The sequence below is a fragment of the Urocitellus parryii genome, chromosome 4 (genome assembly GCF_045843805.1).
Source record: "Urocitellus parryii isolate mUroPar1 chromosome 4, mUroPar1.hap1, whole genome shotgun sequence".
Classification (NCBI taxonomy): domain Eukaryota; kingdom Metazoa; phylum Chordata; class Mammalia; order Rodentia; family Sciuridae; genus Urocitellus; species Urocitellus parryii.
Genome location: NC_135534.1, coordinates 7,483,675 through 7,496,382, shown reverse-complemented (window position 1 = coordinate 7,496,382; position 12,708 = coordinate 7,483,675). Strand labels below are relative to the sequence as shown.

General features: G+C 53.7%; 1 protein-coding gene across 2 annotated transcripts; it reads right to left on the bottom strand.

Moving 5' to 3' along the window:
• Window positions 1-2,118: 2,118 nt before the first annotated feature.
• Window positions 2,119-12,113, bottom strand: Rela (RELA proto-oncogene, NF-kB subunit). 2 transcript variants are annotated; one of them, XM_026396544.2, is made up of 11 exons: window positions 11,715-12,113; window positions 11,147-11,173; window positions 10,899-11,050; window positions 10,613-10,761; window positions 9,228-9,319; window positions 8,740-8,871; window positions 7,874-7,978; window positions 7,475-7,687; window positions 4,982-5,062; window positions 4,818-4,892; window positions 2,119-3,511 (listed from the first exon to the last, which is right to left on the bottom strand). In XM_026396544.2, exons 1-11 carry the CDS (start codon window positions 11,719-11,721, stop codon window positions 2,880-2,882), a joined length of 1,665 nt encoding a protein of 554 aa, XP_026252329.1. In that variant the 5' UTR covers window positions 11,722-12,113; the 3' UTR covers window positions 2,119-2,879. The 2 variants fall into 2 exon arrangements, with proteins under 2 accessions (XP_026252329.1, XP_077653516.1); XM_077797390.1 differs by lacking the exon at window positions 11,715-12,113 and adding an exon at window positions 11,490-11,507.
• Between the last annotated feature and the right edge of the window lie 595 nt (window positions 12,114-12,708).

Below are 12,708 nucleotides of genomic sequence, written 5' to 3'. Positions count from 1 at the left end.
ACAGGGCACTGACTTGTCCAACATCACGTGCTTCATCCAGGCCCTTCCCTAGGCTGGCTAAAGCTTACTCTGCTGAAACTAGGCCACAAGTCTCTGTTAACTTGGGCTCTGGGGGTGAACTAAGCTTTAAGTAACAGGGAAGATGAGGGAGGCTTCATGGAGGAGATGACACAAGGACTGAGTTTTAAAGGTTGAGTTGGAGTTGACCAGGCACAGTTGGCTAGGGTATCCCAGTAGGTTGTGGTCCTGTCACATGCAGAAATCCAGGATTCAAGTGGCTGGAGCTGGATCAGAAAGGGTTGTGGGGAGTGCACAAGCCATCCTGGAATGGCGGTTCTGAATACCGTGGCCCCAGCTTTTCTTGGTTGGGAGCTATAATAAGGAGTTCTTAAGTGGCAGTGTGGAAGGCAGGCTCTGGTCACTTTGGAAGTGTGTCTGCACAAAACTGGGACCTGACCGTGTGGCTGATAGATGTTTAAAGGGAGAGTGACAGGTGAGATTTGGGTGTGGAACCCTTTGGCTGCAGGAAGATGTAGCTAGCGGCAGTCCTGGAGGGAGGGAAGGTGACTTAAACGAGGTGATTACAGTGATGATGGGGAGAAGAGGCAGATTTGCCAGGATGTCATGAGGACTAGTTGCGAGGGCAGAAGAGGTGACATCCACAGTGGTGGCCAGTTTCCTGACCGCATCCCTTAGAAGGTGGCAGGGTGATGGCTGGAACAAGAGGGAAGGAGGGGCAGGTTGGGGACAGCTGAGGTCACTTGAAACGGGGCGAGTTTGAGAGACCTGAGAGACGTCATTGTGGAGATGTCAAGTAGGCTGGCCCACAGGGGAAAGAAGTTTGGGCTGGAGACAAAGATTTGGGACTGATGAGCCACAAGCACGATAAGGTCACTCGGGGAGTGTGGGAAGGACCATGAGAGGGCTTCCGGGGGTCAACGAAGGTCACTGCAGGACACTGGGAAAGCCAAGAAGAGCGAGGCGCTGCCTGGACTGAAGAACCTGAGCTCACTGGTTTCCCTCGACTTTGGGCTGGAACCCTGCGCGCAGCCTCGCGCGCGGCTTCCTGCGAGTTAGAAGCTGCCTCTCCACCACCGGTCCCGCCTCCGCTCCGCCCCTACCGCCCCGGCTCCAGTCAGCCCCGCCTCCCGGGCGCTCTCGTTCCGGCAGGTCCTGAAGTTCACCCGGGTTCTGACCCCAGGACCCGGCCACCGCTAGCTCGGGTTCCACCCCCGCAGCGGGATATCAGCTTGACCCGCTTTTGCTCCAGGACACGCCCCCGGGCACGCCCCCTGAGCACGAGGCCCTAGTGCAAGTTTGACTCTACTCCTCAGACAGCTTCCGGTTCCCCAATATTACGCTGCCCGCTGGCGTCCTGTTTTCAAGGCCCGATCCATTGGCATCTGCGCGTAGAGCCTATTCCCAGGGGACTCGTTAACTTTTGCAGCAGGTTCCGCAAATGTTATCTCGCTTGTCCCTGGGAGCACCCTTCTGCAACGGTGCGACACCATGTATCTCCGCCCAGAGGGAAAACCCCAAGCACTTTGCCTGGCCCATCGTTAAATGCCATATACGCATGAGCATCGAGATGGCTGGCCCGTCGGCCTACGCTGTTGGCTGCTGCGAGTGAGCCGGCTCAGGGCTGTGCTCTCGACTTTTACACCTTTGAGGTTGCGGGTTAGTATTCTGCCTCTCCTCCCAGAACAGAGTATCGAAGCATTGGTGCAGCAGGCATAGACCTTGACATCACCCTTTCCCCCCGCAGTCACTCCCTTGTCACTGAAATGTGAAACTAATGCAGGCCCTCTTGATCCTTTACTGCCAGCCTCTAACATGGTCTCAGGCCCTAGTGGCCTCCCAACACTAGCAACAGGTTTAACCTCTACTGATCTAAGACCTGGATGGAGTTAATGGTGCCCCTGTGAAGATTCTGAAACAGTTCCATCCCACCAGCCAAGGGGCCCAACTGGTCTTCACCACCTGTTTCCATCGACATCCTAAGACCACACACTCCCAAATGACAGTATGCATATTCACTCAACTGTTACCAATGTCCAGCCTGACATGACCAGCAACATACGTTCTGTGTTTGCTGAAAGACGGCAAATGTTTGGCCAGCTTGACAAAAAATTTATTAGTTCAGAATAGAAACAGCAAGAGTCCAATTGCTTTAATTCTTCAGTAGAAACTGCCTCTTAACTGGAGAGGTTCTAGCCACTTTTTTAAACTCTTCTTCTCCACTCTCCAAACAATCTGCCCCACTATTAAGGCACTTAAGAAAGGGGGGAGCAGGGAAGTCTCAGACCAAACTCCCTCAGGATCCAGGAGAGGGCGAGTACTATGCCATTGGTTCCCTTCAGCCACTGCTGAGCAAGGAAAGAGCTGGCAGAGACCTCTGCAGGGCAGGAATGCCAGTCCCTCAAGTGCTGGTGTTAGGCAGCGCCACCGAGGGTTTGGTGATGGAACATTATTTTGGATCAAAGTGTAAATTAATCCTTTATGTGAGGAAGACACTGAAAATAAGGCTTTGTGGCCTCAAGGGCCATAGCTCCAGCCTGCTCCTCTCTCTAGGAGAGTGCTAGAAGTTGGAGCATGGGGATGGGGTCCTCCCAGAGTTCCCTACATAGGGAGATGACCATTAGGATGGGGAAGAGTTATTCCCAGTTCCCCCATTTCCAGAGAAGTTAATGCTTCTGCTTAAGCACCTCCAAAAAGAGATAGATAGAAACTGCCAATGAAAGAATAAAATGTGCCCCCAAAAAGGCATTACCCAAAGGTATTGGGGGCAGCTGGAGCACACCCCCCAGAATCCATAAGTGCTTTGGGAGGGCTTCAATCCCCTGCAACCTGGTGCTCTGGGCAGGGCTGATATCACCCACTTAGGAGCTGATCTGACTCAGAAGGGCTGAGAAGTCCATGTCCACGATGGAGGAGAAGTCTTCATCCCCAGTGAGGCCATTGGGGAGCCCGGAGTTTCCCAGGGAGGTGGGAGCTGGGTCAGGGGGCCTCTGGGAACCTGTCACCAGGCGAGTGATGGCCTCAGGGTACTCCATTAGCATAGGCTCAGCTGTGGGGTGGGGCATCGATACACCCTGGTTCAGCAGCTGCTGAAACTCTGAGTTGTCGACTGACGCCAGGTCTGTGAATACGGCTGGGTCTGTGCTGTTGCCAAGCAGGGCCCCCAGATCTTCATCAGCATCGAACTGCAAGTGCAGCAGGGCCTCCGACAGTGTGCTTTCCCCGGCCTGGGTGGTCTTTGAGGCTGGTGGGGCCACAGCCTGGGGAGGGCCTGGGGCTAGGACTGGGCCAGGGGCTGGGGCCTGGGCCTGGGTCTGGGCCAGAGGTGGTGGCATGGATGGGGCTGGGACCAAGGCCTGGGCCAAGACTGGGACAGAGGCTGGTGCCAAGGCAGAGGCCTGGCTTGAGATCTGCCCAGAAGGTAACATCATGGGGGGAAACTCATCGAAGTTGATGGTGCTGAGGGATGGTGTAAAGGTGTAGGGCTGGGGAGCTGCAGGAGAGACAGAAAGGTTGAGGTCACAGAAAGCCCTAGAAAGACCCACCCTATTCTCTGTTCCTGAGCCACTCTTGATAGTGCTTAGGACCAGCCCTTCCCTTTTTGTTTTGTATTTTGAGACAGACAGGGTCTCACTAAGTTGACCAGACTGGCCTTAAACTTGTGATCCTCCTGAGTAGCTGGGATTACAGACGTGCCACACTACACCCAACTCCTGGCTCCCTCCTTGTAACCAATGTGACTTGGTCAACAGGGTCCAGTTCTAGCCACACTGCCTCCTTGGACACCCCCCCCGCCCCAGCCGAATCTTAGAGCCCACAAAGGGCTCTCACCTCTGACCTCACTGTACAGCTGAAAAACCAGTTGAGGGGAGATGAGCCTTTGGAGGACCCAGTGAGCAGTGGCCTGAAGTGGGCACTTATCACTTTTTTGTTGTTGTTTTGCTTTTTGGTACCAGGGATTAAACTCAGGGCATTTACAACTGAGCCATATCCCCATCCCTTTTATGTATTTTCATTTAGAGACAAAGTCTCACGAAGTTGCTTAGAGACTCAATAAATTGCTGAGGCTAGCTTTGAACTTGAGATCCTCCTGCCTCAGCCTCCTGAGGGGATTACAGGCCTGCATCACTGTCTGGCTACTTATCACTTTTTTTAAGCCACATACCAACACCTCTTACTACTTTAGAGGTGCTTTTTGGTTTTTGTTTTTCCTTCTCTAATTCAATTGAGAGTTTGGGCAGAGATCATCCATTTTGATTATTGTTTTGGTACTAGGGATTGAACAGAGGGGTGCTTAATCACTTAAGCCACATGCCCAGCCCTTTTTTATTTTGAGATAAGGCCTCACTAAGTTGCTGTGACTGTCCTTGGACTTGCGTTCCTCCTGCCTCAGCCTCCTGAGTTGCTGGGATTACAGGTGTGTACCACCACACCCGGCTTGAGATCATACATTTTCATATCTGTTTCCCAAGATATCTAACACAGGGCTTAACTGATGCAGTGGTTCTCAGACTTCCCTGTATATTAGCATCCCCAGGAAGCTGCTGCTTCCTGAGCCACACTTCCACAGCCTTTAGTTCAGCAGTCTGTAATGAGTGGGGTAGGAATCCATGCCTCCACTGCTCCCTAGATGACCCTGACAGAGATCACCAAGCCACATCCCTGAGAAGCATGGGCCTCACAGAGAGCAGGCATCAGACACCTGCTGGTGCCTATGTTCATCTCCTTTCTAGGCGTCCCAAATGTAGCCTGAGCACAGTTGAACCCATTGTTCCAAGGACACTAGAGGAAGTCCTTACCTGACTTAGAGATGGAAGTTGAGGTGCGGGAAGGCACGGCAATACGCCGGGGTGGAGGCCGGGGATCAGTGGGTCCTGAAGGGCAAGGGCTGAGTCAGTTCAGTCCCTGGGATATCCCCTCCCCAATTCCTAGGGCCTCCCTCCCTGCCCATTCCCCATCTCACCACTGAAAGGACTCTTCTTCATGATGCTCTTGAATGTCTCATATGTCCTTTTGCGTTTCTCCTCAATACGATGACGATCATCTGGAAAAGCAATGGGGAATGGGCCTTGTTCTCCTCAGCTGGCCTCCAGTGGCCCCAAAAGCCCCTCAGGAAGAAGGGGAAGGGTCAGGCTTTCCTGAGACTGGTCTCCCAACCAGTGAAGAGGGATGCGGGACACCCACACACAGCAGTTCTAAGACTCTCCTGTTTTTGTTTTTTTTTTAATATTTATTTTTTAGTTACATGTGGACACAATATCCCCATCTTATTTTCATGTGGTGCTTAGGATCTAACCCAGTGCCTCACACACACTAGGCAAGGGCTCCATTTTTCAGACACAACCTCAGCCCTCTCCCAGCTTTTGAGAAGACTCTGTTGGCTGAATCTGTCCTTCAGAGGCCCTGGATGATGCCACATGAAGGGGCCCTGCTCTGGGGAGAGCAGCCCTCAGGGGGGCCAAGCCTCCAGGTCATCCCTCACCTGCACTGCTCACCTCCCAGCCTCCAGGCAGGCCCAGAGAGGAGCACTCTGCACTAAGGCCAAACAGGCCTATTTAAGACTTCCAGACTCCTCATCTCTAGTGGTTTGGCACATTAGCCTGGAGCTTTCAGAACTATCTTCCACCTCAAGTGTCCTCAACCCAGAGCCAACTTCATGACCTTTCCTCCTGGGTCCCTGGCCATCCTTCTGCTAGGTCACCAAAGCTAGAAACCCTGGAGTTATCCCTACCATCATCTTTCTCCCCCTCCCACTTACTAACTCGACACATATCTATCAAGCACTTAGTGTGTGCCGGCCTCCCTCCAAGCCACTGGACATATGGCTGTGAGTAACATGCAAGGGTCCTGCTCCTTAAAAACATAGTATCTTGGGCTGGGATTATGGCTCAGCGGTAGAGCGTTCACCTAGCATGCGTGGGGCCCTGGGTTCGATCCTCAGCACCATATAAAAATAAATGAATGGAACAAAGGTATTGTGTCCAACTAAAACTAACTAACTAAATAAATAAATATTTTTTTTAAAAAATGGTACCTTGGTGATAGAGGGACACAGACACAACCATACACAAGATCTCAAATGTGCCAGGAACTTTGAGGAAGCTCATGTCCGAGAATAAGGTGACAGAACAGCACCATAATGGAGGTGAGAGTCAGATTAGAGGTCATCAGAGAAGGACTGGTGTGAGCCAAGCATTCCAAGGCAATAGCCAGGACACAGGTCCTGAGGTGAACTGAGCATGGTGTGTGTCACGCACTAAATGGCAGCGAGGCTGAAAGACAGCCAAGCAGGACAGCAATGGGAGGTGTGATCATCTTGCTCCGCCTTCCTTTTTGCAAGGTCCATGCCCCACATCTCCTCTTCTTACTCTATAGCAACATCTTCCCAAATGGCCTCCGCACCGCGAGTCCCTTCTTCTCTGATCCTCTGACTGCAGCAGAACAAACCTCCAGTTCTGCTCAGGCCATGTCTCTCCTGAGAAGACCTTGGAGGCTCCCCACTGCTTCCAGGATGAAACCCTGCACTCGGCCTGACAAGCAATTGCGTCTAGGTTTGCCCACGGCATGATCAGCTCCCAACACAAAAATGCTCCTGATTTGGCCATGTCCTTACCTACACCCCTGCCTTCCAATGATGGCCCACAGGCCTAAAGAATGTGCTTCTGGATCTTTCTCCAAGGTAAATACTACCACCTCCAGGCACCTGTCTCCAGCTCCCTGTGCCTGCACTCCAGGGCACTCTGCACACATCTCAGTTTCACACATCATTCTGTGATGTAACGATGTGTTCTGTGTGTCCATCTTCCTCATGTGACTGAGCTTATGAAGGACAGAGAACCCGCTTGTTCATCTTTGCATTCACAACACCAGGCATGGGTCCTGCTACCAAGTGGGCGCTCAAAGCCTTGACCAAAATGTGGCTGGGCTCTATGGCAGTGACAAGGAACACACGTCTACAACAGGACGTGGAGCCAGGTGGCCTAGGGTCAGATGCTGACTCTGCCACTCACCAGATATGTCCCTGCCCTCAAAAGACTGGCAAGAGATTAAAATCAGATAATGCTGAAATGTTTGGAATAGGGGCAGACTAGTATGTGCTCAAAAGTCTTGGCTACCATTTTTAAATGAGGCAAGAGAAGGATTCTGATTAGTTGTATTTCTCTCAACAATGGGACATATTCTGAGAAATGCATCGTTAGGCGATTTCAGATTTCGTCATTAGGTGATTTCATCATTAGGTAAATGTCATTGTGTATGCTTACAAAAACTAAGATGATACTACATCACTAGACAATATAGGCTTATGGGACACCCATCATGTATCAGTTTGCCCTTGACTGAAATGTTACACAACAGTGACTATACTGCATAAACCCAAATTCCACCCCAGACATCCAGCCCTGGCTTTTCTTTTTAGAGCCCAGCAGCCCTGCTGCCACCCTCCCTGGCTGCTTACCTGTGTCTGGCAGGTACTGGAACTCCATGGGCTCACTGAGCTCCCGGTCAGAAGGCCGACGCAGCTGCATGGAGACACGCACAGGAGCCTGCAGGCTGGGGTCCGCATAGGGAGGGGTCCGGAATACAATGGCCACTTGCCTGTGCACGTCAGCTTGAGAAAAGGAGCCTCGGGCCTCCCAGCCTGGTCCCGTGAAATACACCTCAATGTCCTCTGTGGGAGATGGGTGGGGGTGTCATCAGTGTCTAACCCGCTCAAGTCTGCAGGTCCTAACTTCTGATGCTTGTCTCCTGGCCCATCCCAGGCCTGAGTGTTTAAAGTCAGGTACCTGGCACCACATCTTCTCAGCCTTGCCCTCACCCCTCACTCCAAACAGTCCAGCCTGCACCTGGAGAGTACCTTTCTGCACCTTGTCACACAACAAGAAGATCTCATCCCCACCAAGGCAGCTCCCGGAGTTTCGGTTCACTCGGCAGATTTTGAGCTCAGCAGTGTTGGGGGCACCTGAGAGCGTGACAATAAGGAAGGAAGCCCTGAACCACCAGAGGTCCCCAGGGTGGCCTGCAGGAGATGCAACATCCCTGCCCTTCCCTGCCTGCCCAGTGTCAAGGTAACCCACAGTTTGCCAATCACACTTGTGTAGCCAAACTTAGACCATTCCTGTTGGCTCCTCACACCAACCAATCCAGCAGCTCTTTACCAGCTGTGTGCTCAACACTGCTCTGGACAAGGAGAATCCAACAACACCTGACACCTTAACATCTCCGCCCCCACAGAGCTGTGGCCCAATGGGAACCGATTTGGTCATACCTTCTCTTTCTCCACCTGGCAATGAGCCCTTCCCTCCTGACTCCCAGTTTACTCTGGTTCCCCATTCTTGGGGCTCCAGAGTCCTTTCGTTTTCATTCATCCTGCTGGTTCAAGACTGCAACTGATCAACATCAGCCCATGTCATCTGTTAGCTTCTGGTAAGCTGCCCTCATTGAATTCTCACTGTCTAGCATTATCTTGTTCCTGTGAGTTGATGTTCCAGAATCATTAGTTCTGGGCACATTAACTCTCCCCTCACATGATATGGAAAGTGCCCATTTCCCATCAGACTTGCGACCAGTCTGGAAGCTACACCTGAAGGGCAGCTCAGTTGGGCACTGAGGAAATGACGAGTACACTAGAGGCCTGAATGAAGCCAGAGACCCTCTTGGAGGCCACACCCGCCACAGCCTGGTCCATCCCTCTTCCCTTTCTGTGGCATCCTAGCCACTCACGGTTGTCAAAGATCGGATGAGAGAGGACAGGCGGTAGGCAGAGAGGCCTCCCTGATGGGTCTCGCACTGTCACCTGGAAGCAGAGCCGCACAGCATTCAGGTCATAGTCCCCACGCTGCTCTTCTATGGGAACTGCCAGAAAAACAGTTGGTCAGGAAAGTTGGGGGAGGAGGGCGCATGACACGGGATGAGGGAGGGCAGGCAGCTCTGTACTGAGGGTGCCCTTTGAAGGCATGTGATACAGAAGTCCCAGGGAAGAAACAAGCCAAGGTCCCAGACCCATCACTGATTTCACAATGACTAGATGCCATGTCCCCTTTCTGGGCCTGTTTCCAGGTGGTAAAATGGGAGTATGAAATGAATGGGCAGCAAGATTCCATCCACACTATGAGTTTTGGCCAATGAGGGAGACACAGGGCAGGGGCCTGGTGGGGGTGAGAGGGTATGGTGCCACTGGCAGGCTCAGGTCTTTGCCCCTCCGCCCTCACCTTGGAAGGGGTTGTTGTTGGTCTGGATGCGCTGGCTGATCGCCTGCTCCAGGTCCCGCTTCTTCACACACTGGATCCCCAGGTTCTGGAAGCTAAGGTGTCCCCCCAGGCATCAGTTCTGGGTCTCCACTTGCTCCCTTGTCCAGTTTACCCCTTCTTCCCTCCAAAACCCAAGCCCCCAGATCACTGCTGTGCTTCACCCCCTGCAATGGCTTCCCGTTATGCTGCAGTGAAAGCTACACCTACCTCAGCCAAGGAGCCCCTGTGGGTAGGGAGCCCTAAGCCCAGGAGCTTCCTTTCCATCCTCCACACACACTAAACTCACTCCTCCTCCTCCAAGGCTACTGCACTTGTTTTTTCTGCTTGGAATGTTTTTTCATGCTTCTCTGCTTTCTTCTCTTCATGCTTTCTCATCATTTAAGTCTTAGCAGAGAGAGGCTTTCCCTGACCTCTCAGTCCAAAGTAATGAAACCAGATCTCCTGCCTCCCCCACCGTTGGTTACCCTCCCAACCTATTACCCTACTTCATTTTTATCATTGAAATTATTACTCTGTAACAGTATCTTGTTTTTGTTTATTTTTTGGTACTTGGAATTGACCCTAGGGGCACTTTACCACTGAGCTACATCTCCAGCCTTTTTATTTTTTCAGACCTCACTTTGTTGCTTAGGGCCTTGCTAAGTTGTTAAGGCCTCAAACTTGCAATCCTCCTGTCTCAACCTCCTGGGTCACTGGAATTACAGGCATGCATCACTGCACCAGCCTTTTGCAGTATCTTGTCTGTTTATTTATTTGTATAATTAGTTGTGGCCTGGCTGTGTCAATTAGTATGTAAGCTCCAGCGAAGTCTGCTAGTTCACGGTTTTCTTTCTCATAAGAGAGATATGACAACAAGGGACTTGCCCCTCCAGCCACAAGTATTAGGGCTTCAGGATGATTAGGGAATTGTCCCTTTCATAAGAAGCTCCCACTTGATAGAGTGGACACATCAATATGTGTGTGTGTGTGTGTGTGTGTGTGTGTATTTTGGTTCTGGGGATTGAACCCAGGGGCACTTAACCACCAAGCCACATCGCCAGTCTCTCTCTCTCTCACTCTCTCTTTTTTTTTTTTTTTTTGTATTTTATTTAGAGACAGGGTCTCAGGGTTTCAGGGTCTCACTGCGGCTGGCTTTGAACTTGAAATCCTCTTGCCTCAGCCTCCCGAGCCATTGAGATTACAGGCGGGCAGGCTGACCCCGCTCAGCCAACAGATAATAGAGAATTTCTCTGTTCCAAGCTTGTAGAGCTTGGAACAGAGAAATTCTGTCCAGAAAGGAATAACAATGTAATAGCTACTTGTCACCCCCATTTCATAAGCTACTGCCTGGCCTCTGGGGAACTCACCTATGGATGCATCGGTCTGGGCAGAGCTCAGCCTCATAGAAGCCATCCCGGCAGTCTTTTCCCACAAGCTCATGGGGATGAGGGCGGTGAGGGGGGTCCTTGGTGACCAGGGAGATGCGAACTGTCCCTGGTCCTGTATAGCCATTGATCTGTCCAAAGTACAGAACATACTTTCGGTGGCCCATTAAATCCAAACTGGCTCCCAGACGCAGTGGCAAGTCTGCTGGGGGCTTCACAGTCTTTCCACCTCACCTGCACCCCCACCCAGCCCTGGGCTAGTGCTGACCTTAATGGTGGGGTGGGTCTTAGTGGTCTCCGTGCTTCTCTCTCCCGGGATACTGCCCGCTGACCGGCCCTCACACTTATAGCGGAAGCGCATGCCCCGCTGCTTGGGCTGCTCGATGATCTCCACATAAGGGCCAGAAGCCTGGGCTGGCTCTGCAGGAGACACAGCCAGCCGGTCTGGTGCTGCCCCTATGCCCCCTAATGCTGGGCAGACCCTCCCCAAGCCCTGCAGAAGGATGGCCCACTTACCTGAGGGGAAGATGAGGGGGAACAGGTCTGAAAGGGGAGGAGAAAAGGATCAGCACAAGCCCACTGCCCACCCTCACTGGCGAGGGCCTGCTGGAGCCAGCTCCCTCCCAGGGAAACTGAGTCAGGACTGGCTCCTACCACCTGCATTTAAACTTAAGTGCGGGTAAAGGAACCAGCACCACCTGCTTCCTGAGGGAAAACGGTATGCAATCCTTCCTTCCCAAAGGGTAACTGAGTCGGGGCACTTCCCACCGCCCTCCCACGAAGAAAACTAAGGCACAGTCTTAATAAACGAAGTCAGACCTGCCCCAACGACCCTGGGGGGGACTGCGTCAAGACTCACCCCGCACCCCCGCCCTAGGAGGAGACTGAGTCAAGCCGTCACCCCACCAGAGGGGAAACTGAGTCAGACCCCTCTTCGCCCGCCCCGCCCCGCGCCACCATCCGGCCGGCCGCTCCCTGCGCAGCTCCGGGCGGCGCAGGAAGGGGCGGAAGGCGGCGCAGGGCTCCTGCTCCGGCTCCGGCGAACCGAGCGCTGCCACCCGGAGGGGTCAGAGGGCGCCCTCACCGTCCATGGCCAGGGTCCGGGGGCGGGGGCGGGGCCGGGGTCGCAGCTGAGCCCGCGGCGCGCGCTACAGCGGAGCCATTCGCCAGAGGCGGAAATGCGCCGCGCGCGCCCACAGTCACGTCACTGCCCGGAATCCGTCCGCGCCTGCGCGCTGCGCCGCTGCCGCGCGCCGGGGCCGAGAGCAAGTGTACCCTGCGCGGAGGACGGAGAGGCCCCGCGCGCCGCCGCCGCCGGGGACGGGAAACAAGTGCTTGCCGCGTAGGGGACGAAGAAGCTACTCCTCGACGCTGCCTGCCTGGAGGCCGCTCCCCGGGATGGCACAGGGGGAGGCTCAGCTCCTTGTTAGGTCTCGGCCCCGCCTGGAGGGCGGGCCCTCCGATTACTCACTATGTTTTTAGGGGATTTCGGCTCCCCCCCCCCCCCCGCTGATCCGAGGAGTTTGGTGATGTCATCCCGGGCCCATCTGGAGCAGAGCCAGGGCTGCTTGCTGCGGCCGCCCGCCCTGCGCGGGGAAAGGCCCTGGCCTGCAGCGCCCGAAAGATCGGAAGGCTCGACTCTACATGGCTTTCCTAACCGTCCAGGTGCGATCTGGTTGTTGTTGCCTTCGAAGCACTTTTGATTCCCTATTTTTTTCAATCCAGATGCCGCTGAGGACGGTGCATGGATGGTGGGGCTTCGCCTGCACCGGGCGATCGAGGTTCTGGGACACATCTGCTGCCGCAGACGCAGACAAGCAGACCGAGGGATTGTCACCTACTTCTCTAAAGCCGCCCATTTAGGATGCCGCCAAACTGCGAGCCCTCGGAGGGAAGGGAATGGGCCCCCCAAAGTAAATCTCAGAGCCTAGTGCCTGTGTCTCAGAAGGTCCCAGGGTCCATGGGGCCTCTTGAACCCGCAGGGTCATGTCCCGTATGCACCTTCCCAGGACCTCCCATTAGGGCCCAGGCTCCAACGTCAGAATCTTTTCCAGTAGTTAACGGTCTTGTAACTCCAG